Source organism: Octopus sinensis, linkage group LG3 (assembly GCF_006345805.1).
Source record: "Octopus sinensis linkage group LG3, ASM634580v1, whole genome shotgun sequence".
Classification (NCBI taxonomy): Eukaryota; Metazoa; Mollusca; class Cephalopoda; order Octopoda; family Octopodidae; genus Octopus; species Octopus sinensis.
In genome coordinates, this window is record NC_042999.1 from 129352568 (window position 1) to 129376365 (window position 23798).

The 23798-nt window shown below is 33.5% G+C and overlaps 1 protein-coding gene across 4 annotated transcripts in view; it reads left to right on the forward strand.

Moving 5' to 3' along the window:
* The window catches only part of LOC115209186 (dynamin-like 120 kDa protein, mitochondrial), a 66785-nt gene that overhangs the window by 37345 nt on the left and 5642 nt on the right, over positions 1 to 23798 (forward strand). For all 4 annotated transcript variants that reach the window (XM_029777428.2, XM_029777429.2, XM_029777430.2 and 1 more), the window contains 16 exons: positions 1680 to 1754; positions 2875 to 2946; positions 4412 to 4511; positions 6566 to 6696; positions 7931 to 8003; positions 8239 to 8311; positions 8477 to 8592; positions 10673 to 10737; positions 12386 to 12462; positions 13185 to 13277; positions 14385 to 14457; positions 16438 to 16593; positions 19022 to 19130; positions 22498 to 22625; positions 23132 to 23218; positions 23432 to 23548. In XM_029777428.2, the coding sequence (XP_029633288.1) occupies positions 1680 to 1754; positions 2875 to 2946; positions 4412 to 4511; positions 6566 to 6696; positions 7931 to 8003; positions 8239 to 8311; positions 8477 to 8592; positions 10673 to 10737; positions 12386 to 12462; positions 13185 to 13277; positions 14385 to 14457; positions 16438 to 16593; positions 19022 to 19130; positions 22498 to 22625; positions 23132 to 23218; positions 23432 to 23548 (1545 nt within the window). The remainder of the gene's footprint in view (positions 1 to 1679; positions 1755 to 2874; positions 2947 to 4411; positions 4512 to 6565; positions 6697 to 7930; positions 8004 to 8238; positions 8312 to 8476; positions 8593 to 10672; positions 10738 to 12385; positions 12463 to 13184; positions 13278 to 14384; positions 14458 to 16437; positions 16594 to 19021; positions 19131 to 22497; positions 22626 to 23131; positions 23219 to 23431; positions 23549 to 23798) is intronic.

The window sequence follows — 23798 nt, forward strand, 5'->3', positions numbered from 1 at the left end:
AGAAGGACACTTTGGAATTTAAATAATTCACTCCTGGAAACATGGGTGTTTCATTCATCATCCTTAAACAGCCCTTACTTGACCCCAAGAAAATTCTGAGTCCCACCTGCGAGGTCATGCACTATTTATCTTGATATGTGAACATTAGATGATGATCAGGTTGGCCATGTCGCACACATACAGTTGTGATGCCGCTAAGCATTTTGCCTGGCATGCTAATAATTCTGCCAGCTTACTGCCTTAATAATAATTATAATAATAACAATTTCTGATTTAGGCACAAGGCCAGTAGTTTTGTAAGCAGAGGTTACTCAATACCATCAAAATCAGTAGCTAATTAGTACTTTATTTAATTGACCCTAAAAGAATGAAAGGTAAAGTTACCCAGGTGGGAATTGAGCACAGAACATTTACATATATCTTTTACTTGTTTCAGTCATTAGACTGTGGCCATGCTAGGGTACCTCTTTGAAGAACTTTTTAGTTGAATGAATCAACCCTAGTACTTATCTTTTTAAGCCTGGTACTTATATCAATTATCTCTTTTACTGAACTGCTAAGTTACAGGGACATAAACACCAACAGTGGTGGGGGACAAACACACACACATCACAGTTCTTTCAGTTTCTGTCTACCAAATCTGCTCACAAAGCTATAATTGAAGACACTTGCTCAAGGTGCCATGCAGTGGGACTGAACATGGAACCATATGGTTGGTAAGCAAAGTTCTTACCATACAACCACACCTGCACCTTTATAAACAAGATCTGAAGGACTCGGTATCTTTTCTAGTTATATCCTTAGAAGTATAAACTCAGTAATGCAAACCAATGGACCACATTTTCTGCTCTGTATTTATATAAGATATGATGTGAGCTGAGGGAGATTTAGCTGTTATTTCTTTTAGTTTGTGCAACCACATAGAGACTTTCTCATTGGCTCAACCAGGATTATTTATAAGCATATTATTAATAGCTAAAAGCTTTTTAGCACACTACCTTATGTTAACACCCACTTATTAAAATTTTTCATGCAGCAAAAGTCTCTGTGTATTCTCCCAACCCAGTCATTCTTTTAGGTGGATTGTTTGGTACAATGTTAGCTTTCTGGTTTGTGATTCTGATGGAAAAATATGTAGATATATTCTTTTATCTGATTCAGTCATTTGACTGTGGCCATGCTGGAGCACCATCTTGAAGTGTTTTAGTTGAACAGATCAACCTCAGGACTTATTTCTTAAACCTAGTACTTATTCTATCGGGCTCTTTTACTGAACTGCTAACTTACAGGGATGTCAACATACCAACAACACTTGTCTAGTGGCGATGGAAGGGACAGACAGGCACAAACACACATATACAACAGGCTTCTTTCAGTTTCTGCCTACCAAATTCACTCACAGGGCTATAGAAGAAGAAACTTGTCCAAGGTGCCATGCAGTGGGACTGAACCCAGAACCATGAAGTTGGGAAGCAAGCTTCTTACCACATGACCACGCCTGCACCTATGTTGAAATTTATAGTTAATCTTTCCTTTGTTTCTTGATTGATTAAAACATTTAATTATTATTGAAATGTTATAAAAAAGACAAAATATTAATTTGCAATTAAAAGAAGAATTAATATGTTGTATGGTATATCAAAGTAAACACCTAAATTTCTGTTTAAAATTTATTTTAGTTGGTTGCTCTCCGCAGTGAAATTGAAGTTAGAATGAAAAGTAGTGTAGAACTTGGACAGACTGTCAGCACCGAGGTAAATTCTTTATTCAGATTTGTTTATCTGTATTTTTACTAAAACTATTTACATTTTCAGGAATTATGAATTTATCTGGCTTAAGCAAGCTGGAAGTGGTAAAGCTTGTCTTTTACTTGTTAACTGACAGGTTGTGTTGTTTGGTTTTGAGCTAAGGTATGCTATGGCAGATGCAGTGAGATAACTGCTGGAGAACTTGGTAAAAGGAAGCTCCTATATTTCACCTTTATTGACCTGTGACAGCAATATGTAAATAAATGGCTTGTGATAACCATTCATCTAAACCTAATTCAGATATGTTGTTAGCAAGGTGAGAGCTAACTCCACATGAACAAGGAATTTAGTGTGCATGTAGTCATTCATTGGGACTTGGTTCTCACTTCCTTCCTGTTGATTATTAATCTTTAGGTTTCCCAACCATCTGAAAATAATAAAAAGTTGCTTTGTTCAAATGGAGCTGCAGGACTGGCCCAGATCATGAAGCACTGACTTGTTTGCACTTAGCTACTCAACTTTTGCAGACTCCAATAGAAAAAAAAAAGTTATCTGGAGAGGTGAAAAGCTGCTATATGATTACTATACTTGCTTTAAAGAAACAAGAAGGCTATGACAGAAGAGTTTAAGATCAGCTGTCTATGGGAACTTCCATATACTGATGACTTAGTTCTAGCTGAATGTGTTGAAGAATTATAGAAAAAATTCTGAGCATGGAAACAACGCCTCGAATTAAGAGATCTTAAAGTGAACCTAGCAAAGATAAAACTTTTAGTTAACAGGAAAGACATGAATCAAGAATGATTCATGCGGTATAAAGAAAATGTAAGCTTTCAAGATGAACTGAGAATATTTTCAAATGCTTTACACGGACTTTAATATGGCGGAGATATCTGTCCCTTTAGAGCTGCTAATGTGTTAAAATTGATATTTAATGATATCCAGCAATAATAAGAAAGGACTATCATTATATTTTATAGAAATAGTCTTTCCCAAGCACTTAATAATAAACCTTTTTAGTTATATTACTTTTGCTTAATATAGATTAAAATAATAATCTACAGCTCAAACATTTAGAATTTTGGTTAGTTCCAAAGTTTATTAAACTATTTCTTTTATTTTTCAGTGTATCTCAATGACAGTAAAGGGTCCTGGACTTCAAAGAATGGTATTGGTTGATCTGCCAGGTGTTATATCGGTAACTTATCATTTTTCTCAACAAAATAAGATAATTATGTTTTTGAAACCAGGCTTCCCTGACATACAAGTCCCATAAGCTTTTTTCTTTTTACTTTTAATATTTCTTGAACAAAAGTTGCTAAATTTTCTGATTTCAATAGTTTAATAATATTGACTGTAATTCTGATGCCAATTTAACTCTCTTCATCCCTGTCTTACATATTTCATCTGTGGGATCTGGTTCTTCACATCTACATCTGACTATTTCCTTCCAAATCATGCTTGATTTACCTCTTCTTCAGTCACATTTTGCTATCTGCTTACAGCACATTTTCCTCCACAGTGTGTCATCTATATGCATTATATATCCACACTCAAATAATGTGGGAGCCAAGCAAATAAAATATTATCAACTCATGATTGTTATTAAAATTAGTGGGTCCCAAACTCTTTATGTAAAATAAATTAAAACTTATTTGCTTGTTAGAATCACAGTTCTGGATACTGTTGTCAAAATTTTCAAGTAAGCTACTACACTGCTTCTATAACAAGAAGGAGATCAAAAGAAAAGTGCTACTGTCTCAGATGTGATGATGGTGCAAGAATTGTATATTGATGTTGGAAGTGAAGTTGGTGTGTTAGTCAGTGTGATTAGTTGTATTAAGGGATACGTGTACGAACGCTGTATGTATGCATATATATATATATATATATATATATAGAGAGAGAGAGAGGTATATATATATATATACATGCACACAGTCACTTACAGTGGAAATTAAAAGCTATCTATTATAATCATGGATGTTTTCAAACATTTATTCATTAAAGTGAATTTTAAAATATCCACTTATAAGAATAAACAGTTCAGGCATTGTTACTTCCTCTATGTAATGTTATCAGTTGTAGTTATCTCACTCTTTATAACTACCAGTTTTGCATATCCTGACTTGCATCCTTTAATTAAACAGATGCTGTTGTATACTTTAAAAATTATTGAAGACATAGTTAACTGAAATATTCTGATTCCATAAAAATCATTAAAAAAATTATAACTTTCTGGGAAATTGTATCAAAGTAGGAAAACTGTAAGACTGAAAGGAAAATAGAAAAGAATTGACATGACTCCTTATTTTTGTGTAACATTTAATTTTTGAATTAGACTAAAGAGTTTTGTTAAAGAGATAATATTGGCCTATTTACCTAAATCTTATGAATTTTTGTCCTAAATCTTATGAATTTTTGTCCTATCATTGGCGTTAAGTAAATTTCTTGCTCTAGTTTTGAACCCTTCATGTTCCAATTTATCATTTTGTACGACAATAGCCAAGTGGAGTATTGGACTAATTGTAAATATATGATTAGTTTGAATTTTTATATAGTTTTGTGATTAAACCTCTTAAATGTCAATGAAAGAACAATTGTTAAAAGACTTAATGTCTAGCATACATATCTATCAACTGCCAGAGCTATTTGTTTTTCAGACAGAAACTTTTGACGTAGCATCAGGTACAAGAGAATCTATTAAAAAACTTATCTCAAGTTACATGGAAAACCCTAATTCTATTATTCTATGTATTCAAGGTAAGCAGTTATCTTGAAATCTCTTTATTAATTTTTACTGCAAAACAGATCGTTTCTATCAATATTGGCTTTCATTTAATCTGTATTTGCAAAGCATATACATATGTGTATGTAAATTTGTCAAATATAATGAATCAAAGTTTAAGTTGTAGTATAAGCCTGGATACAGTATCAGAAAACCACTGCATTAGTATTCTACTCTGAAAAGATCCTATGACTGTTACTACAGAATCCTCAAGTGGTCATCCTTAATCTATATATTTGTATATTACTGTATGTGTCTATAAAAGGTATTTATGGCCTTATTTATGTGTGTGCTCTTTTTTCTTCCACTATTCTTTATTCTATCTTTTTGTTGCCCCAAATTCAACAATTATTTTAAAAGGCAATCGAAATTCTTTTGGTGGGGTGTGTGCATGTATTCTAAAGTAACATTAAAGTTATTCCACAGATCACTTTTGCACTCAGCTAAAATATTTTAATTACACTATAGACAAACTGCATTATTTTTTTTCTTATACAACTTATCAATTCATAATATCAAGTATTTCGCAGAGAAAAAAAAAATTTCAAATCCGCTCATTGCTTCTCATAATTGTTTCATTCAATCATTTAATCCACAGTCAGCTTTCATAAATTATGCATTAATTAGTATAAACTATTTAATTCTGTCTCCTCCCTTTGTTTCAGTGCACAATAAAATTATACACACACTTCTGTAATTTTAGTGTTGTGTTTACATGTCTCTATTGCAATATAGTGTTATTGTTATTTTTGTTAAATTTCTTAATATTACTTCCAAATTTTGGCATAAGGCCAGCAATATGGGAGGAGCAATAGGTTGATTAGATTGGTCCCAGTGCTCAACTGGCACTTATTTTATTGACCCCTGAAAGGATGAAAGGTAAAGTCAACCTTGGCAGAATTTGAACTCAAAATGTAAAGATGGTTGAAATACCTATTTCTTTACTACCCACAAGGGGCTAAACACAGAGAGGATAAACAAGGACAGACAAATGGATTAAGTCAATTATATCGACCCCAGTGTGTAACTGGTACTTATTTAATCGACTCCGAAAGGATGAAAGGCAAAGTCGACCTTGGCGGAATTTGAACCCAGAACGTAATGGCAGACGAAATACCACTAAGCATTTCGCCTGCCGTGCTAACAATTCTGCCAGCTCGCCGATGGATGAAATACCGTTAAGCATTTTGCCCAGTGTGCTAACAATTCTGCCAGCTTGCAGCCTTAACATTCTTGATATTAACAATCAAAATATTATTACTTAAAATATTATGCTAGTATGGGGTAGGAATTCACAAATTCTTTTCATTTGAATATTTTTAAAGCAATTGTTTCTACAATAGGTTTTCCTGCCCTGTGCTAACCATGAACATTTTGGATGCTGGAATGGCTCTGTGGTTAAGTTGTTCACTTTTGCAACCATGTGGCTCTGGGTTTGATCTTGCCATGTAACAAACCAAAAGTGTCTAGATGGCTGTCATGTATACACACACACACACACACAATGTTTGTGTGTTCATATTACCATGGGATGAGAACCAGTACCTTCTAACAGAAATAGCTTGTTGGTGCCGTTTGGTTGAGTTGTATCCCTTTACACTAATATCTCTTTTGTATTTCACATCTCATGAGTATGAGGAAATAAGTACAAGGCAAAGTATAAAGTACTGAGATCTATATGTTAATATAAATAAAACCAGCATCATTACAATCTTATGACTAAAACTGTTAAGAACTAAAAGAAGAACATGTTAGTACTTTGGGCAGAACATAATGCATTGTTTTCACTGGTATAGCTCAAGTGTGTATGGGCCAAAAGTGCCACTCCACCCTCCATAAAAGCATTGCCTGGAGCAGAGTGCCCATCACCCCCACCTAGGCACACTTTTGAATGTCTATTATTAATAAATACCAACAATAAAATGGATTCCATTGAATCAAGTTTTACTCTTACCTATCATAACCATGATATCTCTGTTTAAAGAAGAAAGTCATTATTAAATTGATTTTATTCTTTCTTCTCTAATAGATGGTTCTCTTGATGCTGAACGAAGTAATGTAACAGATCTTGTCAGTCAGATGGACCCAAATGGCAAGCGCACTATTTTTGTGTTAACCAAAGTAGATATTGCTGAGAGCAGCCTATATAATCCTCAGCGGGTAAGTTTTCATTCATAAAAGCTAAAGTTTCAGGTTTTTAAAGCTTAAGTTCCCAATGTTTGTAATTATGTTGTGACATCAAGAATAGAAAAAAGAAACTTTTTTAATAATTTTCATTCTTGTTCAGATAACTTAATTGCAGCTGATTTTTTTTTTGTAAAAAACAATTATCTAATCTGAAGAAGAGGCTTATTATGTATAGCCTTTTTAAGCTTTTTCAAGTTAGTGATGTTACCTTAAACATCCAATAGGAATGTGTTTCTGTAGAAGTATTGGGTGAACTGTTTAATACAAGTTTGAAAAGCTGTTTCATAAGAGAATGATAAACTGTTTAGCTTCATATTAGCCTGGTCCAACAGGTCTATGATCAAAAATGTTTGTCATGATTATTCCTGTCTTTTACTAAATTCAGATATGTTGTATAGAATATGCTTTTTCCTTTTTTAAGGAAAATTTGTCTACTAATTCTAGCAGGTCAAATGACTGTATAGAGGCTCTTTCAGCAGCAAAGAATGAAAAGAGTAGAAGCTGGAGATTCAGGTGGACTTAGAAAGTGGGGGGAAGACATTCTCATTTTTAATTATATTATATAACATTGGACAAGTTGACAAATATGGTATCACTGGAAGAGAGAACAGTGAAATTATTTCAAATTTACTAATTTAGAGTTATTTTACAATTTAAATCTATCTTGAAAGACTATAAGTTATACTCAATTAGCTATATATAAACTCAGCTCTTTTATTGACTGGAGATATTCCTTGTTTATCTCCAGTTGCATCTTATTAAGTTCTGTCGACTGAGCTAATACAATTCAAGAATGTTGCAATTATGAACAAATATCACCATTCTTTGTTTTTCCTTTCATATTGTTCAGGCTTATAGTTATAAAGTTCATATTAAAGTTATACCATTTTGCTTTCTGTTCAACTTTCTTAGAAAGATACTCTCTCACAACATTTCAGTGAGGTGTGTTGACCAAGTGTTCTGAGGCTAAATATTATATTTTGTTGGTATTCAAGAAATAATTTAGAAAATTGAGTGAGGAATTTTGAAATTAACAGTTTAATGCATAATTTTCTCAGGTTAAATAAAAATTTGAATTATCAATAAAATATCAAATGGTTCTATAATTAAATTTTCAAAGATATTTCTTATTTTACTTGCTAGAAATTTGATACCAATATTACAAGTATATTATTTCTGATATCTCCAATACACCTTTTGATTTTAGATTAAACAAATTTTAGAAGGCAAACTGTTCCCAATGAAAGCACTTGGCTACTTTGCTGTTGTTACTGGTAAAGGTAAGTAGAAAAGAAGTTTGAACTTTGAAACACATGGGATTAAGCCTTCAATAATGTTCTTTTTCTAAAATCATTAATACTCTGCAGATTTCATATTACTGTTTTGATATTTGATTTAAAACTTTGTAGTTTAAATATAAAATAATTTTCACTATTTATGGAATTAGGAAGAAATATTTTTTCATGCCATTGTCATATAAAATAACCAGTTTAAAAATAAGGACACTATTTACAGGTAACAACAGTGACTCTATCCAATCAATCAAAGATTATGAGGAAAGCTTTTTCCGGCGTTCCAGACTTTTCAAGTAAGTTACATTCTTTGCTATTTTAACCCTAATCCAACTTTCAAACAGTTGCTTCTAACAGTTAGCCCCTATTTGCTCCACTTTTTTCTATTTCTTCACTCTAGTCCAAGTCCAACTGACATTTAACTGTAGTTGCATTGTATTTTGTTATATTTTATTTTACAGAGATGGTGTCATGAAACCATCTCAAATGACAACCCACAATTTAAGTATGGCAGTGTCAGATATCTTCTGGAAAATGGTAAGGGAGACTGTTGAACAACAAGCCGATGCCTTCAAAGGTGAGTTCTTGAAAGATTCTGTTGCTCTTCAATTACTTAACACTTCTCTCAGAGTATTATTTCATCATTATCATCATAAGGATCATTATTTTTTTACAAACATTTAAAGTCTAAGATTGCTAGGGAAGAGGAAAAGCAGTAATGTGATGTTGGTTACATGTTAGCAATAGAAGTGAACTGAAATGGTAAAATGATTTACCAACTCAGCTCACTAAGTGTGTCTTCACCCCACCTTAGCTATATGGTGCTCACTGTTTAAAAATTTGGACCTGAACATTTCTTGGTAAGCTGAAAGTCATTTCCAGCAGCTAGCAACTTTGGACAGTACTACTATAAACCTTATGTATTAGTAGGTAGATCATACCAGTGTCAATAAGGTACCTTGAATTATAAACAATTAAGTAGTTTTTGCAATGTGGTATATTGTAGGTATTGATTTAGCTCTATGCCAGAATTTTTGTTTTTACTTACTGTGTGGAGGAAGTGCCCATGGCCTTAGGAAACTATCCTAGACTGGTGAGATAAATACCATTAATGTTTCTCCTGAACCTTTGTAAATTAACATCTGCAGGAAAGACATGAGAATGGAGGGAACTCTAGAGGGCTTGACATTCGAATTAGAGAGAATTCATGTTTCTATAAAATTCTCTGAGCTATTCTATTCTCATTTTGAAAGTAAACATTTACTCTTTAGCTTCCGGTAACCTTAGTTTTGTTGGTCTTCTCCATATGATTCAGTGGATATTATTCTTAAATCCCTTCAACACTAACATTCAGATTATTCTGTCAAATGTTATGCTTATTCGCATTGTTTTGTATTAATCATTGCTTATCTTGTAGCTTTGTGTATGAAGAGTATGGATGTGAAGAAAAAAGAGATTATAGCATCCAATGCAAAATTTAAATTAGTCATAAAACACACTACTTGTGCAGCTTCTAGAGAATTTGTTTTTATTGAGAGCAACATTAGGTTATGGAGAAAGACAATGAAGCCCAGCTACATCAAATGCCAAACAATAAACAGTCTCTGAGAGGAAAGTAAGTTCTCTATCCAGAACTGGAGAAAGAATTGGCTGAAAGGTGAATAATGAGATAAAAGATGTATATGTTGTAACAACAACACTTGTTGTTATACACACATTTTATTCTACTGTTGTGATGAGAGTTATGACGTCCCCTTGTGAGAGATAGACTGGTCTGAGTAAAGTATAAATAGTAACAATCTGAGTGAATTCAAGAATTCAGAGTTCAGAGTCGAGTGAAGTTTGTGTTAGTTCGCAGTGAAGCCAGAAGGTTAGTTCAGAAGGAATATTGATTGTTGGTTCATAAAGAGTTTTGCTAGTTCATTACGTTATTTTTATTGTTGTCTGGTTATTTTATTTATTGTACATAACAAATTACATTACAACATCTGGTGATGAGGATTTTGAAGCTCACATAGGTTATTTAACAATTTGTTTGAGATTCAATTTGTTAAATTGTTGGTTTCTTTATATATTTATATACTATTATACTGTAGCCTTTCAATAGTTTTTAAGCAAAAGACGCATGGCTTAGTGGTTATGATATTCAACTCACAAACGTAATGTCATGAGTTTGATTCCTGCAAAAGTCAGAATCAAGTCAGATTTTAGTGTTTGTTAGCTTTTTGGTTTTTTGTGTTTTAAAATTTGCAGCAATATTATGTTGACTTCCTTAAAAAATATAAAGATGCACTCAAGAATCACATTATTCAAAAGGATAAAATACACTACTGTGTTTATGTTTTGAGAAAAGCATTTCTTTGGAGAAGTGAAAATAGGGTGGAGGTGGGTTGCTTGAAATGTTAATGTGTTGTTTCCCCATTGCATCCAAACTTCTCAAAATTTGTAAACTTTATTAACCCTTTAACAATCATATGACTCAGTCAAATGTAATACTTATTTCTTCATATTGTATTGAATTAAACATGCATTATCTCATTGTTCTGAGATTCTCTAAAATGAAATATTCTTCATTTTTCTTCTTCTCTAACTTACTTTTTGTGAAATGTTTTCCTTATATAATGGGTTGTTAAATTTCTTTATTATTATTTCTACAGCTACCAGGTTTAACTTAGAAACAGAATGGAAAAATACATATCCTCGCTTAAGAGAATTGGATCGGGTAAGAATCCTTAATTATTTGATGACGTGATTGTGTTGAATCATCTTGGTAGGATTAGAAAAACAAAACAAAAACAATAAAACAATACAGTGGATAATATAAAAAGAACTAGGAATTTTTATGTAAGTAGGCTGGACTTGTTTGTAAAAAGACCTAGTCCTTTAAACATTTTAACAGAGTATCTATTCTAAGATATAATTTCCTAAATACATAGCTTAACTAAAGTAAGACTAGAATCAAATTGTTAATCAAATGATAAAATTGTTATAACACATCTTTCCAAATTTAGAAACAGCAGAATGCCACCTTAGTTGCATACTAATTTGCAGTTAGGGTTTTTTTTTTTGCTTTGCTTCAGTATGAAAGCCAACTAAGTATTTTGACTCCCCTTTGAAGTTAATGAAATCAAGTTCTGTAAGGGACTGTAATGTTCAAAATTTATACACTAATTGCAAGTTTGTTTTTGTTGTTTAACCCAGGTCAGCCTTGTTTGAGAAAGCCTAAAATATAAGTGGTATTTTAGTAATGATATTTGATTGTATTTTCAGACTTAGTTTTATCAAAGACTGTATTATACGGTGTGTCTTTTTCTTTTTTTTTTTTAAGTTAGTAGCATATGATTTCAGGAAAACTTGACTGCTATTTTCAGCAGATTGTACAATCACATAGAAGTAACTTGGTTGGTCTTAGTCTCTCAATGCTCAGCATGTCTTGAGCACATTTTTCGTTGGATCAAGTTTGGAATGCTGTGTTTCGGAATGATTGCTAGCATGTAATTAGCTAATGTTGTATTATTTAATGACTTGTATATATTGCTAACAGTCATTATTTAACAATACATTCTAAGATCAGCTTTAGTTTAGTGCTACTGTGAATGTAACTAATAACTTGTGTTCTTTTTTATAAGAACTGTATTATAATAGTGACTGTGTTGTGACATAGTTTAGATGTTCAGTTGGAGTTGTTATGACACAGTAGCTTCACTCTCTCATCCTGCACATTTAACTTGCATTCTGCTTTGATCATTGTAGTTTATATATATGTGCAGTGGACATATTTTGGGCATTTGCGTGATCAGGTGTTTGATGTCTTTCTGAGCTATTGAACTTAAAAAATTAGAAGTATGTATATACGTAATGAATGTTAGCACGGCCAAAGAATTAAGAAGATTGCTTCACCATCACAAAGTCTTGAGTTCAACTCCAATAAGCTGCACATTAGCCAAGTGTTTTCTACCATAGTTTTGGGTAGTTAGAAACTGTGATGAAGCACATCAGTTGGACTGTACTTCTATTTCAAAAGGCACAAGCTTGTCCTACATTATTCTGATGAATCTATCTGAGAATTATATGAAGGGTACAGCATTCTGTGGAATATTGAACCACTTAGGCTATAATCCAATGAGTAGATAGTTTCATTAATAACACCTAGAATACTCACTATACAAAATTTCATATATTTATACATATATATACACACACAAATTCAAATTGTGATGGTGGAGGTGGTGGGGTTTCAGAAAAATGTAATTCTGAATATTATATAAATATTTTAGTGTGTTTCATGTTTCATGAGGTTAGTTTTTTAATATCAAAACAGAATTGATAAACAGTTATGTATCTTTTTTTAATTTTTTTTTGTTGTCTAGGATGAATTGTTTGAAAAAGCTCGAGGTGAAATTCTTGATGAGATCATTGACTTGAGTCAGTTGACTCCTAAACAATGGTGAGCTTTTGTTTTTTGTTCTACTTTTGCATTAATTTTACATATTTGCAAATGAAACATATTTTTATAGTTGGATATTCTCCTTGAAGTTAATTACTTAAATAACAGAAGGAGTGACACTGGAGACAAGGTGTAATAAGATACCTTGTCAAAGGGATCAATGTAACTATGCTAATAATATCATTATGCATTGTAATCCAGTACCCTATCTTCCTAAGTACTTAATTTTTACTATTCAACTTCAGCATCAATGAGCTAGAAAGAATACAAATAAAATATAGTGAGGGAGATGAAGAAAGAAACAGAGATGATGTATTGTAGAACTTACTATGCCATATTAGCATAGAAAGCTTGACCTCTACAAAATGGTTTCTGGTTCTTTCTAATTTTGGCAGAAGGCCAGAAATTTTGATGGGGAGGGGGCAAATCAGTTACAGTGACCCCAGTACTTGGCTGACACTTATTTTATTAATCCTGAAAGGACGAAAGGCAAAGTTGACCTCAGAGGAATTTGAACTCAAAATGTAAAGAGCCAGAAGAAATGCCACTAAGTATTTTGTCTGATGTGCTAACAATTCTACCAGCTCACTGCCTTTTGATATCTATGAAATTGAAGCAATCGAACACTTGTTTAACATGATTTCTTGTTGATCTGCTTTTTGCAACATTGCTTTTCTTGTAGTTTGATTTTTTACAATCTGTAATATATATATTTATATTAGGGAAGAAGCCTATTATAATCAGCTACGGAAGACAACTGCTACATACTTTTTTGAAAATATCTACTTACCAGCAGCACAGTGTGATAATCCTGGGTAAGTATTTTTTACACTATAGTATTGTCAGAATAACTCCTTATATTAATTGAAATCATTTCTTTGCTGTGATGAAAAAAGTTTCTCACACATTAAATAGTCAGGTAATGCCTAGGTTCATGAAGGTGAATGGCTTAGTAGCTAGAGATTTTGGCCCATGATCATAACGTTGTGAGTTTGATTCCTGGTGGCGTGTTGTGTCCTTGACCACGACACTTTATTTCATGTTGCTCCAGTCCATTCAGCTGCCAAAGATGAGTTGTACCTATAATTCAAAGGGCCAGCCTGAACCTCTCCAAGAAATAAGTTAAGGGTTGACATGTTTATGGAGTGCTCAGCTACTTGCACATTAATTTCATGAGCAGGCTGGAACACTCATCATAACTGACAGAGTTCAGTGTCTAAGTTAATGTTAATATTGAACTGTTTAGCATTTAAACTGGCCATGTCTAGCTCAAATGATCTACTTGTTTTCTGTTAAAACTAGCCTGATCTGACCTCTCATGCCTATCCTACAATGTCATCCTAAAAATAAACAATCACATCATTGAGATTTCAAACTACAAGATAATGCATGATTAATTCAAAACGATGTGAATAAATAAGCATTACATTTAACAGACTAATGTGAATGCTAAAGGGTTAATGCATAAAGCATTAAAAAGCTGGTACCAGGGGACCCTAGAAACCCCTAATTTAGCCTATCTAAATTTATAAATTGCTTGTAAATTGCAGCAGTACTGTCATTAGCTATTTTCAAATGATAACTAGCACACAATTGAGATTCATGTACTTTTCTTTTTAAATGTCATAGAAATAACCTCAGTTTACTTTGGTGCAGTTTTTAATTCAGTATTATGTAGAATCTGTAAGACGTAGTTTGGGCTAAGTGTATTCTTGACTTGTTCCTGTTTTTTTATAATTTTGCATAAGTTGTTGTTTGCTCCAATGCATCCTTACACTAATATTTTAGACTTAATGTGTCATTGTTTTTATGTAAGTTTTGTCATTTTCCTTTTGTTAATAAATTTAACTTTTGTTTGATAAATGCATATTAACAATTATTTATTTTGTCTTTGTTTTTGTTGTCTCTATATAATTATGCAGTACTTTTAATACCACCGTTGATATAAAATTGAAGCAGTGGGCTGATTCTTTATTACCAAAGAAATGTGTTCTGGTAAATATATAAAATATTTTGGTTTATAATTTATAATTATAATATAAGTTCTTTTATGTAGTGTTTTAAGTAAATTTCACATATAATACATAAATAGTTCTAGATGTTTTCCAAGTCAAGTATAATGCATTTTTGTGGTTGCTTGACCTGCTAGAAATAGTTATCAAATCTCTACCTTAATTAAGGAAAGGACACATTAGACAATATGGTCTTAGATATGCTATCTGAGAAAAAGATAAGGTCATGGTTAGAACACTTATTATAGGCTTGCTTGATCGAAGTAGATCTGTGATTCAGTAATAGCATCTAAAGTTTCTTACATGAGAGATGGAAAGAACAAACTTAACCCTTTAGTATTTAAACCGGCCATATCCGGCCAAAATAGTTGATCTGTTTTATGTTCAAACTGACCAGATCCAGGCTCTCACACCTACCCTACAATGTTATTCTACATTAAGTAATTACACCATCAAGATCTTGAAGATATGAGATAATGCATGATTAATTTAAATCAATGGGAATCAATAGGCATTATGTTTGATAGAATAATCTGAACACTAAAGGGTTAAAGGTCTAAAGAAAATCCTTTCTATTCTCTCAGAAAATGTAACTCATTGTTGTGGCGAGAGTATGACATCTTCTGATGAGAATAGACAGAACAACTACATTATAAATAGCAGTGATCTGACATAGGCGGCAGTTTATAGTTTTGTCTTTGAAGTCCAGATACAGTTTACAGTTCGAGCGAGCATGTTGGAAATATTGATTGTTGGTTCATTACATGTTTTTTATTGCTGCTGCTATTTTGTATTGATATAACACTGTTAGGGTGTATTCTTTATCTATTGTTAACAATATCAACCATATTATGATATTGGAGGCTTAAGGATATAACACTCACAAATGGTTTTTGTCATGCTAGACTCAGAAAATAAATACTACTTTGTTTAAGCAAATCTACAGAAAATATACTTTTTCTGGTGCTTTTTATGTGCCACCGGCATGGGAGCCAGTCAGGCTGCACTGGCAACAACCACACTTGAATGGTGCTTTTTACATGCCACCAGCATGGGTGCTAATCAGGCGGTACTGTCATCAGCCATAATGATGACTTCACCTGCCTCAACAGGTCTTCGCAAGCACAGTTTATTGCCCACCATTATTATTACTGATTTGAATTAAATATTAATATTCATGTTAGTATTAGTATTAGAATATTAGATATTAAAATTCTAAACAGTGTTATGTTGGTAAAAGTAAACTAGTTTTTATTTTCTGAAATTATATATTTTTCATCATATTAATTAGTACAATGAAGAGAGCTGGTACTCAGAGCCTTTGCAGGCTCTTGCAAACTAACAAGCTTTTCAAGACCAGTAGGTCATCTTGATGAGGAAACTGTAAATTGACTGCTCCTGGACACTACTCTCAAGGGCTGATTGCCAGGCTTCCATGGTATATAAGTGACCAAGATTACAACATAATCTGAAAGGGACACAAGTCCATCACAAGGTTACTCATTTACAGATGACTGGACTGGAGCAACATGAAACCAGGTGCTTTGCTCAAGAACATAATGTACCATCCAAACCAGGAATCAGAATGGTAATCATGCAATCTTAAATGCACCACTTTCACCACCTGGTCACCTGCCATCACAGGCATAAGGCTGTGAAGTGTCTCTTAATTCATACTTGAAGATTAAGCACTAGAGAGTGGACAGCATAGTTTGTAAAGAATTGGATGGTAAAGTGTCAAAGAGAAAATGTAGGCTTTACAATGCGATGGAAAATTTTCAGAATGCTTCTGTAGGTGTTCTAAAAGCTTAAATGTGGTAAGGATGGAAAATAAATTTCAGATTTATCTTACTTACGGCCATCAAATTTTAATCTTTTAATTCATTAAATGGAGACAAAAATTATTTGAGATTGTTTAATTTGAGCACTGTATACAATAATTTCATTATTATTATTTTTATAGGTTGGTTGGAATACTCTACATGAAGAATTTGGTAAATTAATGGACAGAGAGGACCGACTAAAAGAACATGATAATATTTTTGATCAACTAAAGCTTGCAGTGAAAGATGCTTCTCGGAAGAGACATGAATGGGATGTTAAAGCAGAAGAAAGTTTGGTAAGTTTTCCAACAGCTGCAAAATGTTTTGCATTTATTTATTTATTTAATAATGAAAAAAGTAATAACAAATAGAAATTCATTTGTTCTAGCAACTCAAGAATTCCAATATAGAAACTTTTTCATTTCTCTTTTGTTAAACATTTTTTGTTAATCCTTATACATTTATTTCTCTCTGTTTTTTTTTTCATTCTCTCTCCATTTTTTTTTTACCTCTCAATCCTTTCTGTTGAACAGGTAGACTCAAAATGTCAAAGACTTTTCTATTCCCAAGTGTCAAACTAATACACCTGCTTGTTGTTCCCTCACCTGTCTTTGTCTTTTGTTTTCTGTAAATTTGAACTAATGCACGCAAGCACACACACACACACACACACACACACACACACACACACACATACACACACACCAAGGTGAATGATTAATTATCTACAATACAAATACATAAAAAAAAAAAACAGTCACTGGTGACGATTTTTACCTAGGTGTCACCTACATTACAATAGTGATCCAAATATCATTGGCAGATTTCAAAACGATTTTGTTTCTGTAATTATGTGAGTTGTTTTGGTCTTGCACAAATCTAAAGCCAAATCTGTTATGATAATGATCTTGCTGGTGTTGGTGTCACTAAAAAGGCACCCAGTACACTCTGTAAAGTGGTTGGCAATAGGAAAGGCATCCAGCTATAAAACTTGTGCTTGAGCAGACAGTAAGGCTGTGGCACAGTCTTCTGGTTAGTCAGCCCCTGTCAAACCATCCAAAGCATGCCAGCATAGAAAATGGCTGTTAAATGATGATGAAATGTGTCTGATTTGCATATTATTTACCACTTTATCATTAGTCACCTGTCTGTTCAAGAGAACCATGCCACAGAATCTTTGAATTTTATCATCAACCCAGTTCCTTCTTGGTGTGTAATATTGTATGACTATTTCTAAAATTTTCAAATCTTTCATAGAGGAGGCAGTTCTCAGCAGCAAAACACTTTTTGTTGAAACTTCCATAAGAGTTCAATCCTTAATACATCTTCAGCCCACAGAAAATGGTTCAGGGAATGCTGCTTGTATTTGGAGCAAACAGAAACTGGCATGGCCATGGGTCATGTAATAAGGCTGGGAACTTAATTGAATTTCATGTTCAAACCTCCACCCTTAGTGACTGGAAGGAAGCCACATCTTGTGATGCAATACACAAATAATTTTCCTGTCAGTAAGTGAAAAATATTATAAGAGTGCTGCAGATATTTAATGACTCTCATCATCATCTAAATTTCCATGCCTGCTTTTCTGTTTGTGTGTGTTGGATAAATCCTTTCCAACAGTGCCATTTGTTGCATTCTTTTGTCATCTCTTTTGTGAAGTTCAATAGGTACAGGTGTGGCAGTGTGGTAAGAAGCTTACTTCCCAACCACATTGTTGCATGGCACATTGGGCAAGTGTTGTCTATTACAACTTTGGCCCAAACAAAGCCTTGTGAGTGGATTTGGTAGACAGAAACTGAAAGAAGCTCACCATATACATGTATATATGCAGGTCTATGTGTGGGTTTCTTAGTGTCTACGTTAGTCTCTCCCTACCACCAACTGACAACCAGTGCTGGTGTCTTTACATCCCTGTAACTTAGTGGTTCAGCAAAAGAGATTGATAGAATAAGCACCAGGCTTTAAAAAAATATGTATTGTGGTTGATACATTTGATGAAAAATTCTTCAAGACAGTTTCCTAGCATGGTCGCAGTCTAATAATGGAAACAAGTAAAAGATAAAATCCTGAGATTAACTTTTACCATTTCATTGTCCCTGAGCTTCTTCTCCATCTTGGGCTGGATCCTGTTAAGAATCATCCTGTTGAGGGTCTTTTCCATGAGTGACATCAGTGAGATTCCCCTGTAGTTGTTGGTGTTAGAGAGATCTCCCATCTTTGGCACTGGGGCAACGTTACTGATCCTCCACTGATTTGGGGCAACTCCTTTTTCCAGTGCCTGGTTACAGAACTCCAAGATGATATCATCAAAATCACACCTCTTTATCACTTCTTGTGCTACTCCAACTTCTCCATAGGCCTTGCCCTCCTCAATTTACTTCTTGGTTCTCTGAAGCTCCTCTTTGGCAAAGGGTCACTGTATGTATCGTCATTTATATGATACATATAAATACATATATACATGCACACATTACATATACACACATATATACACACATACATACTCATACATATGCAGATATATGTGTGAATATATATGTATATATTACAAATTTATATACCTTCACTGTGTACAACTTTGATTTAAGTTACAAGTGAAATATTTATTACTCCCATAGTTTGCCTCTTCGTGAATGAACAGAATTTGTTGGAATGTAAATATCATAAATTGTATTGTAACTAGTAGTAAGTTTATGTTTTTTTTATTGTTTTGTTCTTTTACAGCGGATGTTTCAGATTAACATCCTTGAGGATACTTCATGTACAGATAGAGTGCAGTGGGATGCAGCCATTAAGTTTATGGAAGAGTGTGTGAAAGAAAACTTGAAGACAAGTCAGTATACAACCATGACCGTTTATCTAATAATAAAGTCTGTATATGTGTTTGTGTTTGTATGTATATACATAAATGTGCACATTATCCAAATGTGTTGGCACTCTGTTGGTTATGATAACAAGGACTCCAATTGATTTGGTCAACAGAACAGCCCTCCCATAAAATTAATGTGCAAGTGGCTGAGTACTCCACAGACATTCATGCCCTTAATGTAGTTCTGAGGGAGATTCAGTGTGACACAGAATGTGACAAGGCTGGCCCTTTGAATTACAGGTACAACACATTTTTGCCAGCTGAGTGGACTAGAGTAACATGAAATAAAGTGTCTTGCTCAAGGACACAACATGTTGTTGGGAATCAAGCTCATGACCTTATAATCATAAGCTGAATATTCTAACCACTAACCCACGCGCACACATCAGTCTTTTGACTATAGTGTTACACACTTAAGTACTGTAAATAATATCATTTATCCCCCTACACTTCACATTGTATCCCTATTACTGTCCCTTATCACCTCCTTCTCCTCTCTGACCCACTCCTATTTTTTTCACATCCCCTCCTCCAAACTGATAATCTTTGTACCTCTAAACAAATCATCTGTCACTCTTGCACACTTATCCACCCACTTAATTTATACCTTGACCCCCCCCCATTCCTATAATGAATGTAACCATCCCACCATTCCAATATCCATCTAAATTTCAGTCATAGATGATCTAACAAACAACGCTCCTGCCAGATGACCTCAAATTCTATATATATTGCAACTCATCAAAACAGACACCAGCATGCACCTCCAAAACCCTATCCCCACCCAGTTAACTCCACTTATTGGATTAAACAAACAAGAACCTGGCATGTTATCTGGGTCCCCCCTCACCCTTAATGCTCAGACTTGAGTACCTAAACTCTTCTTCGCCCTACTCAAAAAACATTTCCTAAATCGAGCCCCCTTAGAAAAATATTTAAACCCCCCCCCCCCCCCCCCGATCTATAAAATTGTCCTATTCCACCACCATCAGCACCATCACTGGAGTTAGCTGGCTCAGAAATCCACAACCAGTTAACCTCCACCTTAATAACTTAACTCAACATAACCTCCAGCTCCATACATATGAACCCAAAACACCAACTGACCCCACTAACATTAAACCTCATAATTCCAACAAGAATTCCACCACTAACATACAATCCTTAAATTTACCTCAATGCCTAACTACACCTCTTGTAAAAATAGAGAACGACACAGGTGATACCACTGGGCATGATAATTATCGTATTATACAACCCCACCTTCAACTCCCTAACAAATACTAATCTTAACACCAGCAATAATAACAAACCCAACACCAGTTCCTCACTAAATAACAATTCCCTCACAAGTTCATCCAGAACACCCCCTACAAACCTATGCAGCTGTAGACACCCATCCTCCTGTCCTTTAGATAACCACTATCTCACCAAAATCATTTACAAGAGTACAGTTTCAGCTGCCAACTGTAACTACGTATATATTGGCTCATGCAGCACCACCTTCAAAGCTAGAGTGAGCAACCACTACTCCAGTTTCAAGTCCCAAACAAAATCCAGCCGTACATTGTTATCTCAGGTTGATTCAACTCCTTACACTCTCAAGTGGTCCATAGTCACCCACGTCAAACCATACAGCAGCTATAATAAATGTGATCTCTACATAGCCAAGGTTTTAGCTATTTTGCAATCCATGGATTGTCTTAACAAATGCAGCAGTATAATTTTCACATGCTAACATCAATCACTAAATCTATTCTCAAAATACAAATAACAGCAACCCCACCCTGCTGTTTTCCCTTAACCATCATAAATTTTCCTTCTTATTTACCCTCACTACCACTATATATTAAACCAACAATATATCTTCCCTTTAATTCGTTTTGTCATTTATATACTTCTCTCTGTATCTTTTCTTACCATTTATAAACATATTTTTTCTCTTATTCTTCCCTTTAATTATTGTCATTTACATACTTCTCTCTGTATCTTTCCTTACCATTTATAAATTTTTTTCTTTTATTTCACCTGCCTCCCCTTCCTAAACCCCCTTTGTAAACTTACTAGTACATATGCCAACATATACCTCTACTACTTCATACTGTAAACATGCTCACCGCACACAATATACACTCCTTAATTGACTGCTAGTAGTAGCTGCCATGATTTTTGCCCATTCTATCTTGCTTCCTTCATGCATACTTTCTTCTGCTTGACCAAAAATATTTCCCCACCCTCTCCCCTCCACATTAACTTTTTTTCAAATACCACTTCCCTTGTTAATGTCTATGATTCTGCCAAAATAACCCTATTGCATATTACCAGTCAAATGACCTTGCATCGTTTCTCTTTTCTTTCTTCTTACTCCCTTATGTTTTTTTTCTTTTAATCCTAATTTCTCTCTACATTTATATTCTCCACTCCTACTGTGCTCTCTACACATTCTTATTGAATCTTAACATGTACCTCTTTGTAACAATGTAAACTTTCATTTATCAAGGTGTCCTTTACCTGAAGAACAGCCTGCAGTATACACCTTGCTTGGATATTTATCACTTCTGAGGTTCTACTCGTATTGAAACATATATAACCCAGATCTTATCTACTCCATTCCTTAACTCTTATATTTTTATTCTTCTTATTCACATACCCGGCAACCATGGTTGCCTACCATGAAATATAACAAGAACTTTTTCAATTTATTGTACTTCGATTAGAAAAAAATCCACAACATTCTGTTTCTATAAACCACTATTGTCCCTGAAAGTTGTTTTTTTATATTTACTATGAAGCTAACTTTCTTCCTACACCTCGATTCTTGGATTTTATATATATATATATATATATGGTGACAGTTTCTCGTAGTCTGAGAAAGATGGTTCTGCAATTTCTTGCACAAATTATTTTTTTAAGTAATCAAATGTTTGTGCTGTACATTAGCTCAGTCCTTCTGTTAAATCAACATTGATGAACAGGGGCACAGTGTACCAGACATTAGGCTCAAAGTGATTGCAAAGCAACATGTGATGAAGTGTTTTGTTCAAGAATACAACTTACCACCCAGTCCAGGAATTGAAACCACACTATGACTGAAGCCTCCAATTCAAATTCATAATGGAATTGGATGGTGAAAAATAAAAAGGAACCTCAATATTCATTGTGAACTTAAATATAGCATTTAGCTACAAGGAATTTAGTCTACAACACTCTAACCACTAGATCATATACACCCTGCCACAAAAAAGAATAATAAATAAATGTTAATGAAACAAATCAGCAGTAACTTTTATGTTGTGTTATCTTAGTAATTTTTAAAAAAATTTTATTTAAGATGAAGAAATGTTAAATGAGATGCTGGGACCAAGTACAACTGAACAATGGATGCATTGGAAATATCAAACAGCAGAACACAAAACGAGACAAGCAACAAGACAAGAATTAGAGAAATTGTTGGCAGATGTATGTTATTACACAGAATTATTTAACTACAAATAATTTTTACTGCTTGTGATTGTCATATTTGAATAAACAATGTTAAGCAATCTGTTTCTAAAACATTCTTTATTTATAATATTTTAAGTTTATTTGAGTGTAACTGTTGTACTAGTAGGAATTACCATTGTCATGATATCATTTCACTCATTTGCTCATTGTTCACAGTTTTTGTGAACAAACACCAAGCAATATCTATAAGTTACGATACTGCTTGGTGTTTGTTCACAGAAACTGTGCTGTTAAATATCAGACTCTCTTTTGCATTCTAAATTTAATCAAATCTAATTAAAATTTCCATGACATTGCCCCTTGCTTTTTTTAACTAGAATTAGACATTTGGTTAATGACTAGTTTTAATCACTACAGGTGAAAATGTGATTAATTAAAATATCTTGATCATTACATGAAATATGCTAGAACCTATTTAACTATTACTTTTCTTATCGTAACTATTTACTATTTATTTGTAGAGACACAGCAATTCTTTAGCTAGTGATGAATTTACTACTGTTCGTCGGAACCTGCAGACACAAGGCCTGGAAGTTGACAATGACTTTGTATGCATTTATTTCTGTTTAAACTATATTTTTACATACAGTCTTTGTGTACCATTTATTTCTTATTTAAAGTCTGACTTGAAACTAGTAAAGGTATTTTCTTGATAAATTGAAGATTAAATAATTTCGAAATTTTATTTGAGCTTTCTTGAACTTTTTCAGTGATTTTATATTAAAAAAAAAAAATTCATAATTTTTCTGTATGATTTTCAGATTAGAGAAACATGGTATCAAGTATTTCGAATACATTTCTTTAAGAAATCCTTAGCTACAGCTCAGCATTGCAAAAGAGGATTTTATTATTACCAGAAAGGATTTCAAGATTCGGAGGTAAATATAGGCATCTAATGCCATTCTACTGATTCAATCTTGATTTCATATTTATTGCAGGTAAATTGAATTTTATGGGATCTTGAATATGTGTACAACTATTATTTGCTTTGTGTACAGCAAATGGAACAAATACATTGTTTTATTTCGTGCATATTACCTGAAATATAGTGGATTCAAATTCTGGCACAAGGCCAGCAATTTTGGGGGAGGAGTTAAGTTGATTATATCAACCCCAGTGCTCAAAAGG